General features: G+C 43.8%; 1 protein-coding gene across 1 annotated transcript in view; it reads right to left on the minus strand.

Annotated features, from left to right (window-relative positions):
* Positions 1–21,406, minus strand: part of LOC146817972 (ribosomal protein S6 kinase alpha-2) — a 1,223,136-nt gene that overhangs the window by 368,499 nt on the left and 833,231 nt on the right. The window contains exon 11 of the mRNA XM_085611448.1: positions 8,000–8,064. Coding sequence (XP_085467574.1) covers positions 8,000–8,064 — 65 coding nt within the window. The remainder of the gene's footprint in view (positions 1–7,999; positions 8,065–21,406) is intronic.

Consider the following 21,406-nt stretch of genomic DNA (forward strand, 5'->3'; position numbering starts at 1 on the left):
CTCAAAAACTAGGTTAGCTGTTGATCAGGTAATTAAAACAAAGGAAATCTCAACCTGCCATTCTGGCCATCTGTAGCTCAAACTGCACAGTCCTATCTCAATCTTTGAGCATTGTACACAAATGTGTGTCCTTCTATACTGCACATATCCTTCTGACTCCCCAGAAAATACCACACAGGAAGACACATGTATGGCCAATATCAGGCTACCACATTACTAGAGCAATCCAGAGAGGAACTTGACCAAGAAATATCAGAAGAGGAGGCAAGGGAAGCAATAGCAATGGTGAAAGCACCTGGGAATATGGCTTTCTGCTTGCATTTTTATAAAACTACCTAAGTGGAAATAGTCACAGTCTTATCAGAAATGTTCTGAGAAGCAAAGAACATTGACACTGAATTCAAAGAGTGCACATTCCACATATTCCCAAACCAGGGAAAGATCTCCTCTCTTGTCCTAGTTATCAACTTATATCATTTTTGACCTGCAACGTAGAGGTATTAACAGAAATCTTGGCCAATAGACTTGGTAGAAAGATCCATCTCTTGATAAACACATTTTACTGCTGCTCCTAAAATCACATACCGACTTGACTCATTTGTTATTGCAAACTAAGGCAGATAAGGATGACAAACTGCTTCTCTCTAGACCCTGAGCAAGACCCTGAGCAAGTGTTTGATCAGGTAGAGTGGAAATACCATTTTCAAAGAATTTTACACTATGGACACACATTTATAATGTCAGTACAATGGCTATATTATGCCCTCTCGACACAGATCAGCTGCAATGGGTTCCTGAAAAAACCAACACGAAGGAACAGGGCATGAGACAGACCTTAGAATGGTTGGTTATTGTCATAAGGTCATCTCACAAGTAACAGATCTGGCGAGAGTGGCTCGGGAGATTAAGTCGTTGTTGTATGACAATGATGTGCTCTTGACTCTGAGTGATCCCCGCTTGGCAATACTGCCATTAGTGACTATTAATAATGACTTCTCCTGTTCCTCGGGATAATAAGTAAACTTGGATAAAACATAGGCTATGCCCATGACACCCTGCATGACAAGACACTCTTTACATCAGCTGCTGGTGAAGGGGATACAGAGGAGAATTAAATATCTGGGATTTATGATTAGCATCAATTTCCCTACCAAGGTTAGGGACAAGGTGTTGGCCCTCATGGAGAGGGCGAAAGTGGATTTTACTAAGGGGGCTGCACTGCAATTCTTCCTATGGGGCAGGGTTGAAACCATCAAAATATTGATGGCTCCAAGATTTAACTACAGGTTTAACATGCTCCCCTTTAAGGTACCTGCTGGAACATTGCAATTGATAGATGCAAGCATACTTAAAAATATATGGAGGACCTCCCCCCAGTCCCCCCCACAGCAAAACGATACGCTGCTACCACCTTGGGAGGCCTTCAACAACCTTGTATGCAGACGTACTACAGAGTGCGACATCTTTCCTAAATGGCCTAATATTGAAATCCCTACAAAGAAACGCCTACATGGACCTGGAATGAACGGCATCTATATAACAGAATACAAGGGCTTTCCATAATATACATAGGACTTAAAGCCTCGACAGACCCCAACAACCTGGTACAGACTGAAATACATAATATTTAGATGATTACACAATCACCTTAAACAGGATATATATTTGTTCATTTAACATGCCATCTTCTTAAATTGCTTAATGCATGCACCACTACTGTGTCTGTATACTATAATTATGGCTAGATCGTTTGTGAAGTATTAAATAATAAAAGTATTCAAATACAGATACAAAGTCCGCAGTTGGAAAAGAGCCATGCCCACCAGTAAGGGGGAAAAGGGTGGTGTACAATCTGTAATTTTGGGTTTGCAATGCCATAGCTTTACAGAAACTCATTATAGGCCCAATTCACAAATATTTTTATAGAGTAGGTGTGCCTTACTCCAGGCGCTGGTGTGAGTTACACCTATTTATTTATTTATTTAGTTACACCTGATTTATAAAGCATTTTCTTTGGGTCGGTGTGGCATTCTTCAGTCTTAAATATGACTCACTCATTAATTCTAGGAGTAAGAAAGGTTTTCCTACGGTTTCTGTGAGTAAACATGCCCTTACTCCTGGAACCTACTCAAAGAAAGTCCTTTGTAAATCTGGGCTAGATAGCTTAATTTGTAAAATAATAGGTGTCGGGTCCCAAAGTTTTTCTTAGAAGCCCATCAATGACACTACTGAATATTAGGGTTGTCGAATGCCAAGTCTATAATCTAGTCTTTATTCCACCAAATGCTTCTTTCATCTGCCACCATACACTTACTGCCCCTTTGTCTTAGTCTTGCAGGTTCCTTTTTAATCGTGCTTTCTCTATTTGTCACTTATTTTTAATCTTTCTCTTCCTACTTCCTTTGCCCTTATCTGTTGTTTTTCTCTCTTGTTTTAGGCCAAGGTGTTGAGAGCTGAAATTAGTCCTGTGCTCCAAAAATGAGAGGCTCACAATGGGGCAAATTATCAAGCATGGAGTTGAAATTATTGCCGCTTTAGCGGCAGAAAACTGCTGCTAAAGCGGCGATAATGGGCTTGATAATATGCACCTGAGAATTCCAATAGAAGCCCATGTTGTCACCAAAACATGGGCTTCTATGGGAATTCTCACGGGCATATTATCAAGCCCATTATCGTCTCTTTAGCGGCAGTTTTCTGCCGCTAAAGCGGCGATAATTTTAACTCTGTTTCTTGATAATATGCCCCATTGTCAGTTGATTTGCACCTCCATATGAATAAACAAGGAAAGGGAAAAAGTGCCTTCTTTGGTCCGGAGGACCAGTCTTCAGGGCTGTGCAGGATGTTATTACTATTCAGGAAGGAAAGAGTTGGTTTGTTGCTAGGCAACAAACAAGCAAACTGTTGAGGCGGCTAACGCTAGGCGCTCCGAAGCAGGAACGTAGATCCTGGGAACACACATGGAAGCTGCACTCATGTTGACATATTACAGAAAGAATAATGAGTACAGAATGCAGAATGTAAGAAAATATGACATGGCAAACTGGATACCACACAGACACATGAAAATGCTCCGAAATAAAAGAAGTACTATTGCAAACATTATAAAAATACACTTCACGTCCTTCACATTTAACATGGGCTTCAATTGGAATTCCATAGAGCATATTATCAAGCCCATTAACGCTGTTTTAGCGGCAGATTTCTGCCGCTAAAGCGGCGATAATTTTATCGCCTGGCTTGATAATATGCCCCCAAGGAACGTTGTATTCTGATTTTGAGTCCTATCAGTAAACCCATACGGAGGATTTGAGAAATAAACAGCGCACTCTGCATAGAGGTATACAGGATAGCAAATCTTTAAAGCTTGTGGAGCGCATTAATGTTACAGGTGTAAATAAAATTGAGTTGCTTTAGGATTAGGGCTAGAAAAACTCCGTAGCTAATCCTAGGCAGAGAGTAGATGCCACCAAATGTATTCAGAGCCGAAGTTCTCTTAAGGTTACATTGTATACGAGATCCTAGCTTGCTGCTGTAGAATGGGCTGGACAGGCCTTTTATTCCACCCGGCATTTCTAGTGTGGACTGGAGACCCTGGAGGCCGGGCAGTGACACTGCTTGTGCCTCTGTCGCTCACCCCAGCTCCAGAAGGTGAATTGCAGCAGAGAGAGGGGATATGGGCTGAAGGCGGACAGAAAGTGATCAGAGAGGGAGAAGACAGAAAGGAGGGAGGGAGGGAGGGAGGAAGGTGGTTTGAGTATGTTTGCTAGGGCTGATTTTGGTACCCTGGTCCAGACCTGGCTGTAGTAGTCATTCAGTAGTCTTTATGAAGTAGTCACGCACTCAGCAGGCGCGCAACACCCATTGGGCTCACAGGGCTTCAGCCCCCCCCCGTCGTGTGTGGCAGCCCGGGATGAGACAGCTTCCCGGCGCACACACAGCCGCACCCGAGCACTTCACAGGTCTTTCAAAGACCATTTGCATGTTAATGAGGCCTCGCTGTTGTTTCACCCCTTCTAAGAGCCCCGGCAGCTCCATCTCTGCCTATGGCTTAAAAGATTCAGCCCCCCCCCGAAACTTTTTCTTAGCCCCCCCGAAATGTGGCTCTAGTTGCGCCTCTGGCACTCAGCAAGCATGACCGGAGCTCTAGCACGAGCAGAAGTTATAAAAGATAGCCATAGTGGGGAGCAATCAGCCCCTTATGCCCCTCAGCCGCATGCAAGCAAGGAAAATGCCCCAAAAGACCCCTGATTGTGTTGACAAAAACAGTTTGAGAACAGTGGGACACATACACACTTAGACCTGTCGTACTAATGCCAGCTATGCTCCAGGTACTCACATTTAACAACTTTTGTTTCATCTGCTCACCACATAATACTGTCACCGAAGCCCAGGAAGCCTCACATGGAGCCCATACTCCGCCATAAGTTCTATGGGTTGCCGATGTTCGCACTACCCTCCATTCCGTGATAATTGGGTACATTGGATACAATTGAAAATGTAAACTTAAGAAATATAGACTACAATTAAAACAAAGGACACTGCAAAATATTGGCAATGTAAGAAAATCTAGCCATAAAAATACTGATGTGCAACCAAACCTGCTAATCCTTTCGTCCCACATATAAAGACTCTTATAAAACATAATTAGTAGTTCAAGAAGCAATGAGTTTTTTTGGCAGGGATTAGACCATTTTTAAATTTCAAATTCACTGTAGTTACAAGTAGTGCACGGTCCAAACTTTAGCACTGAACATGTTTTACGCGGGCTATACCAGCTATTAAAGGCCCGCTCCAGCATTAAAGATCCGAGCCGAAGGCGTGGGCCTTTAACAAGGGAGCGGGACATTAATAGCCGGTATAGCCCAGCTACAAAGGGCTATAAGGCTATTAGAACATTCTGCCACTAGAGGGCAGAATGTTATAACAAATAAAACAAAGGCTTCAGGGAGCGCAAGTGGAATGAAATCCCCTCAGGCTCCCCGAAGCCTTTGTTCACAGCCAGAGCTGTGAACAAAGAAACATTGGAATGTTGGAGCTCCAGGCTTATACCAGCCATTATAAGCCCGGACTTACTCCATTGTTTTCAATGGAGCTCCCAACATTCCAATGGTCTAATAGCGGGTATAGCCCAGCTACAAAGGGCTATAAGGCTATTAGAACATTCTTCCACTAGAGGGCAGAATGTTCTAATAAATAAAACTAAGGCCTCTGAGCCAGAGGGGATTTGAATCCCCTCGGGCTCCGAGAGGCCTTTGTTCAAACAACATTGGAATGTTGCTTTGCATGCCTTTACCGGCCCGTAGAACCTCCATGCACTCCATTGTATTCAATGGAGTGCTCCACATTCCAATGTTCTAATATATTTTATGAACACACAAGAGAAGCTGCTCCTGAGTTTATTGACCGGAACTTTACTAAAACCTAAGTGAAGTTGCTGGCATCTCACAAAAAGTGAATACCTGTCCTCACACACCACTAAAAGTCATGCTTCATCATCTGCAGTCCGCGCTCTCTAATAACTTGGTTTGAGAGAGAGCGGACCTTCACCTGGAGACAGGGAGCCACTTCTAAAACTAAGTGGTGCCCGTGAGAGTGAGTGAAGTTTTAAAAAGAGCAGACACAGCTAGGTAGCCACTACGGTGAGGGGGTCATAACACGCCCCTATTTTCAATGTCCCTATACTTTTGAATAATCGGCATATCCTGTGAAATCTCAGACAACACAGATAGGGGGCAGAGGCCTTTGCTGAGTGGCTGGAGAGGGCAGCCAACACATTGGCCCCATTTAGGGCAGTCTCGCAAAAAAGACTCTCACCATCAGCCCCCTGGTAAAATGACAGGCTTAGAACTCTTAAGCAGGTGTTTTGCAGTCAAGATCGGTCATGGAGCAAAAAACACAAGTAGAGCAAGAAATAATTTCATAAAGACAGATCATTAAAGAATACAAGCTTGCTCTAATTGAGGAAAAATCCAAATATCGCACTCATAGACTCGAAAATGCTTCATCTTCTAGACAACTCTTCAGGGTATTGAGGCAGATCTCTACTCCGCTGGTCAGGGGTGAGCAGGAGGGCTCCCAACTATTTTGCAATCAGTTAGCAAATTTCCTTCATTCTAAAATCATAGACATCCAAGAAGGGTTCGAACTAACCCCTAATTTGACCCCACAGTTAAGTTCTACCACACCGCCTTAACTGACACCTCAAGGGATGTCAGCGCAAATAGGTCAAGAGACCAAAGTTTTATCTGCTTTTACAAACCAAACCCCTAACATGGTAGAACACTATCTTCTTAATACAAACTCAGGGTCACCTCTGGAAGCCTGCCCTCCAGCAGTTCTTCACCTGGAGGTGTGTGTAACAATTTAATGAATAAAGTGATCATATCCGGATCTTATCCCTGGAGTTGGATGGAGGCAATTATTAGGCCCCTCCTAAAGAAATCTAATCTGGATATCACAGACTGCAAAAATGATCGCCTGATCTCTTCACTTCCGTGTCCAGCAAAGATTCTTGAGAAACACCTTAAAATCTATCTGATGGAAATTGCAGAGCAGCAGCATTGGCTGAATGACTCCCAGTTCAGTTTTAGGAGACATCATGGGACAGATGCCGCACTGATCTCAGCCACCGACTGCATCAGGCGGTTATTGGATGAAGGACAGGGTGTGGCTCTGATACTCTTGGATCTATCAGCAGCATTTGATACTATCTCCCCTTTGTTGCTGTTAGATCGACTTCAAGGCCTGGGTATCTCTCACCAAGCCCTAGCCCTTCTGTCTTCATTTCTTAGAGATAGATCTCAAACGGTGAAAGTACAGCACTTTTACTCACCTGTCTTCTCCCTGCCTAGTTGAGAGCCACAGGGCTCATAATCGAGCCCCACGCTCTTTAATCTTTATGTAGCCCCCCTGTTGGCAATAATTCAGGCATTCGAAATGAAGGTAGTGTCATATGCTGATGACACTCAAATTCTTGTGGAAATTCTGAAGAATTCATGCTCATTAGCAGACAATGTTTCACAAATGAATGTCGGCAGTGGCAGATTGGTTGATTCGTAATTTCTTAAAACTTAATGGGGAAAAGACTGGAGTGCTGATTTTAGGCACAGGATCACCCAGATGGAATAGTAGCTGCTGGCCAGAATCTTTAGGAACCTGCCCTGCCCCAGGGAAGAAGGCTAGGAACCTTGGAGTTCTGATATATACCAAAATCAACCTCAATGCCTAGGTGAATCGTACGGTAGCAACCTGCATCTCGATTATAAGGATGCTTAAGAAAATCTTTCTGCTTATTCAGCAGTCACCCTGTAAGCAGGTCGCTCTTGCCCTAGTAATGTACAGACTGGATTACTGCCACTCACTATACCGTGACTCTAATAAGAACACGCAACATAGACTACATGTGGTACAAAATGACCTGACCAGATTAATACTAGATATCCCTAGGCGCCAGTCTGCCGTCATGGGACTGGGGGCCTTACACTGGCTGCCGATTAGAAAGCGCATTATGTTTAAATCTTTATCTTCCATGTCCATTGAGAATAAAAGCTATGTTTAGATGGTACATCCCAGGTAGAAACTTTCGATCGGCGCATCAATACCAGCTCGTGGTGCCGAGAACTAAAAGAAAGAAATAGAGTGATAGAGCATTTTCAACGGGTCGAGTAGACTCTGAAACTCCCCTCCACAAAGCCTTAGGGCCATTCCTCAGTTGATGCCCTTTAGGAAGACACTCAAGACATGGCTATACACTCTTTAGACCATCTCTCTGCATCCAGAGGTATAGCAGCTCTCCTCCCGGCCGGTTGTGTACAACACCTTGATGCCTTTGGGTGATTGTTTGAGCTCTATGAATTTCAAATCAAATCAAAATCAAATCATTCTTGTCTGCTTGTGAACGCTTTCTGTCCTTTTGCACATTGCAGTAATAGGGGGCCATCTTTAGTTCTGCTTATCTCAAAAGGCAAGCTTGAGTGTTGAAAATAAAAAGTATACTCACATTCCAGTCAATGGTGGAGAAGAATAGGTGTCGCTTAATCTCCTCAACCCCATCGAGCCCTGCTCCTGCCAAAACATACCAAGCAGAAATAAATGAGTGCAATTTGACAAAGGGATTTTTGTAAAAGCACTTCATTGAGAGTAAAACATTTTAAAGTGGAATTTCATTTCACAATAGTGGCCTGTTCCAAAACCCCAAATTGGATCAATCTTTGGTTGAAGAATTTGACATCAAGGCATAATGATTGCCTCCTTGCTTATGTAGACATTGACCTATTTTGGATTATACTTACAGACTGAGGTTGCAGCACACAATACATTATTACATGTTTATAAATGGCGTTCAAAAATGACAAGAGATGCAACACAACATTTGTCTGGAGCTAAACAGGGTACCTCTGCTCTGTGTCTCTGTTCCAGCACTCTGGCAGAGCCTGCACTAATGAGAGCAGGTTCTGAGAACGCATTCAATGGAATCAGTGTCTGCACTCATGAAGCCGAATATAGCGAAGAAGGGTTCAAAAAGGCTAATTTTAAAACGTACAAAGCTATTTTGCTACCACAAACAAACCCTGCAAGTCACAAAGTAACAGGGTTTGCAACAGCAAAATGGCTTTTTGGTGTGCATTAAACCCATTTCACAAGTAGGGAAAGCACTCCTGACTCACATAATGAGTTGCCCTACCCATACTGAGTCACAATTACACAGTGAAGTGATACTGAAAGCCATTGATCAGATACTGACACCTCAAAGGAGGTGGTAACACCTTCCCCTTTGTGAATGATGTTAGCATCATCAGGTGGAGTAGGCAATGGATAAAGGGACCACTGCCTTCCTCCCTAATGTTTTCCTAAATGGTAAAATGCGAGAAAGAGAATTATTAATTGGGTTGAATCATAGTACACCAAAGGTTTTAAGGGCACTATCTTGTTAGGTCCATGTAAAGGTTTCAGTAATTTAAACGTGAGCTAATCCCCTGTAGTTTAGCACAGAGTAGGCCTAGAGAAATACCAAAACTCAAAAACAGAACAAAATAAAATCCCTCTCAAATTTACAAAAATAGAGTATAATTTAATAAACTAAATGACACCAAAATAAAAATAATAATCCAATACGGAGAACAGGTGATATGATTTTTAGAAGACTTATGCAAAATATAGCACCATAAAGCACAAAGTCACAGTAGGCCGGGACCTAGGCGCGATTTCGAACTAAACCCAATGGAGTGCTGGTCAGATACATCAACCTTGTTGGAGGTTTTACCTTGGGACTTAGCCTCTGAAATGGAAGTAAAAATGGTTCTGTTGGGTAATGCCGCAGGCAGGCGGTATAAAAAAGAAGTCTTCAGAATTTCGACAAGGGTTGGACTAGGTCTTACTGAAGCTGTTGGTTTTGGTTGAAAAAGCTCCCCAAGGAACATTTTAATTTCACTCCTAGGGAAGTTCTCTCGCTGATCAAATTACTTTTGCCGCCTTTGCCTGGTCAAGATCTTTATCTTCAAACTTAGTCTCTTTTTTGAAGCTCTGACTCTTCCAGTGGGGCAAGGCTGCAGCCTGCATCAGATGATGAGTGTCACTGCAGTGAAGCTCCGAGCGACAGAATCCTGTTTCTTCAGCACAACAAGGTCACATCTTGGGCAGATTGGCTTGGCAGGTTTGTCTCCCGTACTCTGGAGGTCTTGGAGCTCGAAATGTTTAGAAGTTCCAGCTTTGTAGAGGTGATAGGAGCAGTTCTGTTAGACATAACAAAGGGCCCAAGGACAACAGTGCCAGAACTCGGGGGTCAAGTCCACCGGCAGAGTACAGGTCAGGTCCAGTTGGTGCTGGTCAGCTGGGTATTTCGGTGAAAAGATCACTGGCAGTTTTTTTGTGGCCCTGTAGCTGACACAGCACATCAGCCAACTGGCCCTTCGAGACCACTTCTTTGTCCTGGGTACAAATATGAGCAGGGCCAGCCCTTGCAGTCTCCTCAAAGGTCTGAAACAGAAGGTGCAGAACTTCTATTCTTTCACATGTGTGGGCTGTTCTGGAGAAGGTGGGTACCACATTTATGCCTGGCACTAGCTAACGGGAGGGGTGACTGCTTTCCCCTTCCTAAACAATGGGCAAAGTTTCCCGGGGCTAACCATACCGACCTTTGCAGCAATTCCTGTTTATTTCACTGCAAACAATCCCACAGCACCCCTCATTACCTAAATATAAGACGGAGAAAGTCTTCTCCCTTCATGCAGAGCCCATGTGCCCACCCAGGCTAGGCTAATGGGCAGTACCCTCGTCCTTGGTCACTTCAAAACAGTTCAGGGGGAATCTTTCTCTAGGTTTGATGCCTACCTCTGTAATAGGACAAAACATTTGCTAGTGAAATGGGAGGTCCCTTTGAAGTAAGGGTCCACCCAATATGAAATTCCTGCCAGAGGAATAAAAACACCTCCGAACACCCAGGCATTTACCTGCTCTTAGAATATTTTTCACACCTCATCAGGGCTAATCACTCACTGCGCTAAAACCGGAGAGTTAATGCAAATTATCCACCAGCAGCTTTAGGTAGGCGAAAGTTAACTTTCTAAAAGTTACTTTTCTTACTAGTTATTACAACTCCGACTTCATCATTGAGTTGGGCTTTTAATAAATGTTAAAAAAGTTGTTTAATCATTTGTCTACCAGGTTCTTAACTGGAGATGTCAGAATTAATATTTCAGATTGCTTCCAAGTGGTTCTCCATGAACCAGCCAGTCCTGCCACAGTGGAACAGGCTTTTGAGTGCTAGTCACTATAAGGACATGTTAACGTTAAATGTATACATGTCCTACTCTCAAAAACGATTCACCCTGCTCTGTAGAAAGTCTTACAGAGATGTTGACATATTCATATCAAAGGTTTTCTCTTGTTAAAAAGAGTTAGTTTAACAGGTGAGTATCCAGGCTTGCAAATGCAGCAGCCGGGATACAGCAGTACACCGTGGGTCATGTTTGTCTGGTCACACCAGTGGATGCCACAGTAGTACGGTATTTCACAAAGGGCATTTTATTCTCCATTCCACGGGTATCTCATGCGCACCATACACTTTGGCCTTACAAGAAAATTAAAAATGACAATTAGCATTAAGTTAATTTCGTCATGTTTTGGGAGCAGTTCAGATGCACATGGGGCCTGGTTAGCAGTGTCCTAATGCACTGAGTCGAAAATCCAACTATCTATCCACAAAAACATAAGGGTGACCACAATTTAAAACAGCATTGTATAAGGAATACCAGCTGCTTAATAAAAAAAATCCATTTGAGAATGTAAATGCAGGGGTTGTAGTCTTTCTATTTCTTGCAGCCCATCCTTTTTGTAGACAATCACAAGGGGTTGCATATAGCAAACTCCCTTAATATTTAATGTACATTAGGCAGGTCTTTCTGCAACAACCTGCAATTAGAGATTTTGGGATGTGACTTATTGGTACATAGGTCCCATTACAAAATAAAGACTGATCACAAAAAGTCGGCTTCAGAACATTTTCTGCAACCAGACATTTGGTACATCTGGTTCTAATTATTGCAATATTAGGTAATGGCTGGATTAGGGTTTCAGAGATACAGTGGTCAGAGAAAATGATTCTGGCCCATACCACTGTACCAAAATCTGCCCTTCACAAGTTTTTATCCCTGGATTGGGAAAAAACTATATGAACTCAGAATTACTACATCCTTTTTCACAATGGTTATCCCTACTTCTGGAATAAATATGGTCAGATTTAACACCTACTCACTGCTGGTGGTAAATCTTAGCAGGTGGGAGATTGAGGATGTGGTTAAGGAGGTCTTCTAGGGCAGCAAAAGGTCCTTGTGCGCCGGGGAGGGGAGCATTGCATGCTCCCTTGGTGGTGTTGAATGGGTTTGTTGGTACATGTTGCATCTCAGGCCGTGGCCCATGCCCCGTCCACCATTGGTTTTACTGAGTTTTAATCTGAACCCTGTAATACCATGTCTGGTGTTCTGCACTTCGCAAATTCTGGTACAGGAACACCAGAAAGCTCATAGCCTAGTGAAGCAGTATCCCCTGACTCATAATGGGGACCTGAAATTAAAATATGATCTTCACATAAATCAGCTTGTCAGTTGTCTTGTACTGCAGCAATATTAATGGTCCAATAAAAAAAAAAACATTTAGCAAATGTAGTGAACATGGATATTAAACAAAACACAATGGGCTCGATTCACAAAGGCAATTTTAGACAAAAGTCTAACTTTACGACTTTTGGTATTCCCAGAGGTAATTGATGAGTCACATCTTTTCGTCTGCAGTCCAGACTGAATCTCTGGCGCAAGCTGTACTCTCCGGCTCAAGCCGTACTCTCTGGTTTGGGCCAGAATCTCCGGTTTGGGCTGGATGAAGTGTAATCAATGGGCTGGAATGCAATTTTTACCAAAAGGAACATTAGGAAGTTATGAAAATCAGTTTAGGCAAGGAAAAGGGTAGGGCCAGACACTGCATCACATCCAAGAACTGTGTGCTCCTTTGCATCATGGTACATGCAGTCCACAATTTGCGCTACCTCAACACTGAGTCACTTGGAAATTCCTCCATAGAGGCTGTTCCTGTAGTCCAACTTGCTGGTGATGAGGGCATGAGTGATGGTTTTTATTATGTTCCTTAGGAGTCATTAAAAGATTCTGCATCTTTAGGGTGTGAAAGCAGGTTGATATGGCAGTATTAGCTTGTTCGATCATGTCTGATTTTTTTGTCAGTAATGATCCTGAGGTTTTTGGCATGGGTGCTGGGGTGGGGGTGGGTATGAGTCAAAGGCTGGCTGGCCACTGGTGGAGTCTAATGGTGAGTTGGTTTTGATATAAATCACTTCTGGCTTGTTAGTTTTGAGGTTGAGACAGTTGGACTTTATCCAGTTGGCAACGTTGGTCAAACAGGCAGTTAACTTGTTCCTTGTGTTAGAAGTCTTGTCCAATAGAAGAGTGTTAGTTGCATGTCATATATATAGGATATGAATGTCGTGAGTATGTATGACATTAGTCAGAGTAGTTATGTATACGTTGAAGAGAGTCGGGCTGAGAGATTGATTTTGAGGCACTTCAGAGATGAGTTAGCAGGCCTCCGAGGAGTACAGTGCCAGGCTGACAGCTTGAGTTCCAACTCTAAAGAAGGAGCAGATCCAGTGGAGAGTTGGCTCTTGGTTGCCAATTTCATGAAGGCGTTTGATGAGGATGGTGTTAGAGACCATGCCAAATGCTGCCAAGAGGTCCAGAATCATAAGAGTTGCCATATCTCTTATATCCAGGATCATGCTGATGTTGTCTGTGGTGTGATTAGGAGCTGTTTCTGTACTTCAGTTGCACCTGAGCACAAACTGCATTATGGCAGCAAGGAACTGGATGCTGCTGATGTGAGCGTTGAGGCGTCGTTTGATAAGCATCTCATAGACTTTGATTGTCTATGGTAGAAGTGAGATCTGTCCGTAGTTGGTGAGCATGGCTGTGTCCATGGAGGGTTTTTTAAGCAAGGGGATAACAGTGGCATTTTGACAATTGTCTAGGAAGGCAACTGAGGTGATGAAGGAGTCCAGGTTGTGTGTTTAAGCTTCACTGATTGGTAGGAGTCCTTTCTTGAATTCATGCAGTGGGTAGGGGTGTGATGGGCCCTAAAGTGGATAATCTTCATGGTAGTGGAGGTCACATTTGTGGTGATAGCTGGCCACGAGGTCAGGGTCAGCTCATTAGCTGAGATGGGAACTTGCATGGCGAGGGTGATGGGGCTTGGTTGAAGGTGAAGTTGCAGTATATGAAGGTAATCTTTTTGAAGAAGAATTTTGAGAATTTGTAGCAGAGTTCCTGTTAGGAGGTGATTCTGCTGGAAGTGACTTCAGGCTACTGTCAGTGTTGAGATGGGTTGTAAAAGAACAGAGCATGCAGGGACAATGCATGGCTAGCAAGAGATTGAATGAGGAAGTAGAAGATTTGTAGTAGTTATAAAACAAGAAGGATGACTTGTCTGAAAAGTGAGAGAAGTGGGACACAGGAATCAGATATGTTTTTAAGGAGGTGGGAGGGTGGGAGACAGAAGTTGAAGAAAGATGGGAGGACAAGATCTGCTGAAGGGGAGGGGTAGAACAAGGACAGTGGTTTAATGGGGAACTTGAAGGACATGGCAAAAGGTGACATGAGGCCTGGTACTTTGTAGAAGACTGGCTTCTTTCATTCAGCATCTATGGTAGCAAATAGCAATACATAGTTAGCACTGATGCTAAATTAAACTGCTCCTGTAGGAAGAGATCCCATCTCCAAGTGTATAAATTATGTGAATACCTCCATCCACCTATTTGCACATCTCAGAGATCTCTTATGCAATTGCACAGAATAATGTGATATGCACACATTTTTGGTGAATTTTAGATGAATTATAACCAAAACAATCTACTTTACAGGGTCACCCTTTTTAGGTCTCGCCTGACCCAGCGCATGCGCTGGTCTGGCGAGACTTATTGAGAGGGCTCCAAAAAGTGCTACCGGCCAGCCTAGAGCTACAGTGCATGGGCGCGGGCACGCGCGCCGCGCTTGACGCGATTACTTTCACGGCCGAGCGGCCGCTTTGATGTTTGATTGTGATCGCGATCACTTTCACTTTCGCCGCTTGCATAGCCAATAGGTCTCGCTTTTGGGACCTTATAAGTATTTAGTTATGCAACTGTTGCATGGCTAAACACTTATAAGGTCCCAAAGGCGAGACCTATTGACTATGCCAATGCTTGTTCCTAGTGTGAGCACACTTCGAAGGTTCACAAACATAAGAGCCAGCCTTGTAATCAAACAAATCAAAAATCACAAATAGAAGGTATGTTTTTAAAATCAGTTTACACTACAGTTAAGGTAGGCACTTGATTCCCCACACAAATATCTTCTCTGCCTCATTCTACCAAAAATCTTGCATTGGTTCCATCTGTAACTTGAAGGAAAGGAGTCTATTTGCATGGGTCAGCTGGATAATATCCATCTGCATGCTTCCAAGCAAGAAGGAATGTTACATTATTGAACATATGCAAACCTAACTCCAAATAGGATAGGAATTGGAACACATCATCCTAATGTGCTCAAGGCACTGAGACTTCAGAAAGAAAAATTGAGAAACTCCCACAGAAACAAAGCATCAAAGAAGTGAGGTCCACCACATTGTTCCTTTTTAGGCGTCCTCACTCATAAGTGAAAGTCGGTTGCCTAGTCAAGCTATGGAAATCAAAACCAGGACTGAATTAAAGCTGGAGAAGAGTTTATTTATAGAGGACAGGCAGAGACAACCATAACTCAACCATTCAAATCAATGACCAGGAATAGTTGGAATTAGTGCAGGCAGGCATTGCTGGAATTACATTTATTCAACATATTCTTCACCGATAGATAGATTTGCCTGCACCCCTCATTTCCCCCTTTCCATGTTATTCTTTTTCTCCCAATTTCCCAAATTTCCTATTTGTTAGACCTCCCTACCCTCAAAACTCAGTCCCACTCTCCTCCCTTACTTCAGCAACTGGCACGGAATATTCTCGTGACGTGCCCTACCTCACTTGGCAAAGAGTGACTGAGTCCACAGTAATAAACAATTAGTAAAGCCAACCGGTCAGGCCTATGCATGAGCTATTGGCTTTGCCAATATGCTTTAGCTATGTTGTTCACCAGTGTGGCTAAAAGTTAGTGGTGTAGAGGAGAGTGGCACTGAGTACAATAGAGTTGAATGGTGAAGAGTGGAGTAGAGTAGAGTGGGATAGAGTATAGTGTATTGGAGTGGCATAGATTGGAGTCGCATAGAGCGGCTAACAGTGGAAGGGACTGGTGTAGATGGCATTGGCGTGAAGTGTAGCTGAGTATAGGGGCATAGAGTGCAGTGGCATAGAATGCAGCAGCGTACAATAAAGCATTATATGACGCAGTGGCATAGATTAGAGCGTTGCATAATAGAGTGCAGTGGCATAGAGTGCAGCTGTGCAGAGTGGAGTGGCATAAAGTGAAGTGGCATAAAGTACAGTGTCGTAGAGTGGCATAGAGTGTGTAGCTTAGAGTGGTGCAGTGTAGAGTGGTGCAGAGTAGAATATAGTGATGTAGAGTGCAGTGGCATAGAGTGCAGTGGCGTGGAGTGCTGCAGAGCGCAGTGGTGGACAGTGGAGTGATGTAGAGTAGAGTGGCATAGAGTGCACTGGGGTAGAATGAAATAGTGCAGAGTAGAGTGGTGTAGAGTGCAGTGCTGCAGAATTGAGTGTTGTAAAATGCTGTGGTACAGAGTGGCATAGAGTGTAGTGGCATAGTGTGCTGTAGAGTGCAGTTGCGCAGAGTGCAGTCACATAGAGTATTTTGGCCTTGAGTCAAGCGACCTAGTTTGCAGTGGCATTGAGTACAGGGGTGCAGAGTAGAGTGCAGTGGCATAGAGTAGAGTAGAGTGCTACAGAATAGAGTAGAGTGCAATGGTGTGGTGTGGAGTGCCTTAGAGTAGAGTGGACTGTTGTAGAGTGCAGTGGCGTAGAGTGCAGTGACATAGAGTAGATTGGCCTTGAGTCAAGCGACCTAGAGTGCAGTTGCATTGAGTATAGTGGTGCAGAGTAGAGTGCAGTGGCATAGAGTAGAGTGCTGCAGAATAGAGTAGAGTGCAATGCTATGGCGGGGAGTAGCTTAGAGTAGAGGAGACTGGTGCAGAGTGCATTGGCGTAGAGTGTTGCAGAGTATAGTGGCATAGAATGCAGTGGCATAAAATTCAGCTGCTTACAGTACAGCATCATAGAATGCAGTGGCATAGATCAGAGTGGTGAATAGTAAAGTACAGTTGCCTAGACTGCAGTGGTGCAGAGTGGAGTGATGAAGAGTGGAGTGGTGCAGAGTGGAGTGGTTTAGAGTGCAGTGATGCAGAGTAGAATAGAGTGGCATAGAATGGAAAAGAGTGCAGTGGCAATGAGCGGTGTGTAGTGTTGCAGATAGCTGTGGTGTAGAGTGCAATGATGCAGAGTAGAGTGCATTTGGTGTAGAGTGCATTAGTGCAGAGTAGACTGGCCTAGGGTTCAGCAGCATAGAGTGCAGTGTTACAGAGTAGAGAATTGTAGAGTGCAGTGGTGTAGAGTGGCACAGAGTGTTTTGAAATAGACTGCCTTGGCATATGGTAGAGTGGCATAGAAAGCAGTGGCGCAGAGTACAGTGGTGCAGAGTAGAGTACAGTGATGTAGAGTAAAGTTGTGTAGAGTGCACATGGCATAAAGTGCAGTAGTTTAGAGTAGAGTGACATAGACTGAATTGGCATAGAGTGGAGTAGAGTGACATAGAGTGCAGTGGTGTAAAGTGCAGCTGCATAGAGTAGACTGTTTCAGAGTAGAGTGAAGTTGTGTGGAGTAGAGTGATGTAGGGTAGAGTGCAGTGGTGTATGGTGGATGGCAAAGAATGCAGGGGCATAGAGTTGAGTGGTGGAGAGTAGAGTGCATTGGTGAAAAGGGTATTGGCATAGAGTGCAGTGGTGTAGAGTTCAGTCTTGCATAGTGATGCTACAGCGGAGTGGCATAGAGTTGGGTTGTGCACAGTAGAGGGGCATTGCTTAGACTGGAGAGCTGTAGTGTGCAGTGGTGTAGCGTGTATTGACATTGAGTAGAGTGGTGCAGAGTAGAGAGGCATAGAGTGAAGTGGTGTACAGTGCAGTGACATAGAGTGGAGTGATGCAGGGTGGAGTAGAGTGCAGTGGTGCAGAGTGCAGTGGCGAAGAGCGGTGCAGAGTAGAGTAGGGTAGCGTACAGTAGAGTATGTATGGTGTGGTAGCAAATTGCCATTATAGACAACACATTTTTGAAATTACTATTACATTTGCACATACAGTTTTGCTAATAAAACTATACAGTGCATAAATGATAATATGCAGAAAAGGCATCACATAGTGTATTGATTTCTTTCGATCGTATTCAAGTATTTGTTTCCAACACTTCAGAATAAACAAACAATGTGCTTTTTTTGTGCTTTCCTAATTCTGACATATTCTGAAAAACTTGCATGGTTCATTTACATGTTGTTGTGTGCTACAAACAACCATTTCCTACCACCAATATTCAGCAAGATTGTCACATAAATCCTCTCACTTTGAGGACAGAGAGAGAAAAGTGAACAACAAGCTCCCTCCGATGTCAGAGCCAGACATTTTACATCTGTCTTTGAATGCACAGCATATGTGGCACAATAAGAACACCACTTAAAGTCCTGTTTACAGAAAGGAGTGCTCGTGGACGAATGGAACAAGAGTTAGTGTGAAAAGGATTTTCTCCTCTGGAAGGACGAACTTAAGCTGGACAGCCTGAAACAAACAAAACCAGCAAATAGAAAGCCAGAAAATGTTAGTTACAAACCACAAAGGGCCAGATGTAGGTAAAATCAAATTTGCGTATCCTTAATAGCGAATTTTACGGATTCGCTATTAAGGACTCGCAAAATTGAATGTAGGTAGGAATCGCTAAAATATTAGCGATTCCTTAACATTCCTTAATAACGAATCGCAAATTGAGATTTTCTAGTAAGGAATACCTACCCATTCATTCCTATGGGCTAGGAGGCCCATAGGAATGAATGGGAAGATATTCACTATTAGCAATTCGCTATTAAAGAATGGCAAATAGCGGGCACTATTTCAAGGGTGCCAGGGTGTCAAAAGGACACCCTGTTGCACCCCTGAAATGGGCATGTGTGCACATGCGGTGCACATACATGCCCTAAGGGCATGAATGCGTGCCACATGGCAATTAAAAAAAGCAAAAAAGTGCTTTTTTAAAGGAAATCGCTAATTACCTCCAACTTGAAGTTGGTGGTAATTAGTGATTCCTTAAGGCTAAAGTGCACTTATTTTTGTGCTACTTACATTGCATTTAAGGAATCACAATTTCCGATTCCTTAAATGCAAGAGGAAAATAAGGAATCGCAATTTTGTGATTCCTTATTTTGCTAGTAGGTTTAAACTCACCTACATTGCTTGCAGCCAAATAGTGATCACAAACGCTGGAATTCTGCTAATTTCAGCGTTACCGATCGCTATTTGGCCACCTACATCTGGCCCAAAGTCAATGGTAAGCAACGGGTGGATTGCTTTGCCAGGGAACCTTTCTGAATGTCCCCAAGATGTCTTTAGCAAACCAACAGCTGTTGAAACATTGCCAAGCTGAACAGTCTTACAGACAGTATTTGGTTATCGTTGGCATCTGTACCCAGGGCTTTTCCTTAAAAGTAATTTCTTTGTGATTGCTGTGTGTGTTCACCTGAGATATCATGAACCAATGCTATCCTTTGGAGATTCAGTACCATGGATAATCACAGTGCTGATCTTGGCATAGAAATTAAGTTCTCACATCATCTTACCATTGTAACCCATTATCACACTCATGTATTTCTACTACGAGTTTTTGGGAGAAAATGCTTTTTCTTGTGACGTGTGGCCATTTTTTTTCTGTTCGTGAGGATTTCAAGCTATTTAATCAGGTTAGGTGCATTGGAGAGTGTGTAACTCAATTTCTGTCTAATTCATAAGGTGTATGTACTGCAGGATGGGACCTCTAGGAAAACAAACCTCCCTTTAAGGGTTAGAAGATCCTGATGCAACAGAGGCCTACTGCTCTGGTTGTGATACCGAGAGATTGAGGCTAGATTATTCAGAGGGCGTGGGCGGGGCAAGGGAGTGGGGATTCATACTTACTGGGAAGGATCTTACAAGCTTATAGGCGAGTGACCTCAGGGTTTTGTGACACACAGCTGGTGCTTGCTGGCTCAGTCCTGAATTGTAGTTTGACATATTCTTATAGCACATGGCTGAAAGTCAGTAGGCTTGAGTATAGTGCTGGGCAAAGGGAAAGGTGTGCTGTGGACGGTCCTTCCTATTTGATAAACAGGATAAAAATTAGTGGATCAGTAAGTAAACACGCCAAGTGGGATCACTGCTGCAAGACTGATGACATATACTTAAATTGTCACTGTGATCCTCTTCTGTTTCTCACTGGGCACAGATACTACAGTCTAGAGATCTTGTCCTGGATTGTAGATTAGGGGCTTCCTTTCCTTTCATTGCGGGAGATGGTGAGCTGCTCATCATCACAGACAAGACATTCAAGAAGGTAGGCATAGGCTGGAGAGCTCTTGGCAGATGTTCTGGAGACTTCATCTCAGCCTTGTAACAAGTGGCAAGTGTAATTGACAAGTGTAACTCTTCAAAGTGTGGGCTGGTGGCCTCATGTTTTATTGTGTAGCTGCACGTGGAATTACTTTAAGTGGATAGGTAGTAAACCACCCCTTAAGGTGTACTTGGTTGGACGAGTTTGGTTTTACAGTGTGGCCTATGTGGATGTTTCTGTATTTTATGTGTGTATTTTATATTCATATGGTTTTAATTAATCATCAATTAGGATTTGGTGCCTATTGTTGTTTTGATTGGCAAAGATGGTATATTCCCAGTCCGAGTCACTCAGCACATAAACAGTCTCATATTTGAGCTTGGGAGCGCAGGCAGACGAAGGCAGTCACAGACAAATACTTGTACTCACTAGCGCGCTATTGGACTCGCTTGCTTAGCGCTGTGCTGTAGGTGCTGTAGATGCGCTCTGCCTATATAATATTTTAAAGTTACCCGTTTTGCATCTGTGTTCTTTTATTTAACTTTCCCCTGATTTTATTCTTGGGGAGTTGCCCCCTCACCTGCACTGTAATCGTTGCTTCACCACTGCTTAAGCGGGTCCTGTCCTGGGGTTTGGGAAGTCGAGAGAGAATCGGCCGCCATCTTGAGAGTGGGCACTGGTGGTGACACTGTCTGGGCGCCATCTTGAGTGTCCTAGTGGTGCTGCTTATACGCAGACACCCTATTTAAGGCGGTTCGTCAAGGGGGTCAGCTGGGCAAGGTACTTGTGCTCACTAGCGCGCTATTGGACTCGCTTGCTTAGAGCTGTGCTGTAGGTGCTGTAGATGCGCTCTGCCTATATAATATTTTAAAGTTACCCGTTTTGCATCTGTGTTCTTTTATTTTACTTTCCCCTGATTTTATTCTTGGGGAGTTGCCCCCTCACCTGCACTGTAATCGTTGCTTCACCGCTGCTTAAGCGGGTCCTGTCCTGGGGTTTGGGAAGTCGGGAGAGAATCGGCCGCCATCTTGAGAGTGGGCACTGGTGGTGACACTGTCTGGGCGCCATCTTGAGTGTCCTAGTGGTGCTGCTTATACGCAGACACCCTACTTAAGCCAGTCCCTCAAGCGCGCAGCGGTGGCGCGCAGCGGGGAGCGCCTTCCCTGCGCCTGAGTCGTGCCAGAGTCCTGCCCGTCTGCGCTCGTCCGCGCCGAGGTAGGGCTAAGGCAGGGCTCTGTAGCCTTTTACCTTTCGTGGTGTCTTTCAGCTCTAATGTATTCTAGAACCGTGCTGCTTAGTCTCCGTGAT

Source organism: Triturus cristatus, chromosome 6, assembly GCF_964204655.1.
Source record: "Triturus cristatus chromosome 6, aTriCri1.1, whole genome shotgun sequence".
In the NCBI taxonomy this organism is placed as follows: Eukaryota; Metazoa; Chordata; class Amphibia; order Caudata; family Salamandridae; genus Triturus; species Triturus cristatus.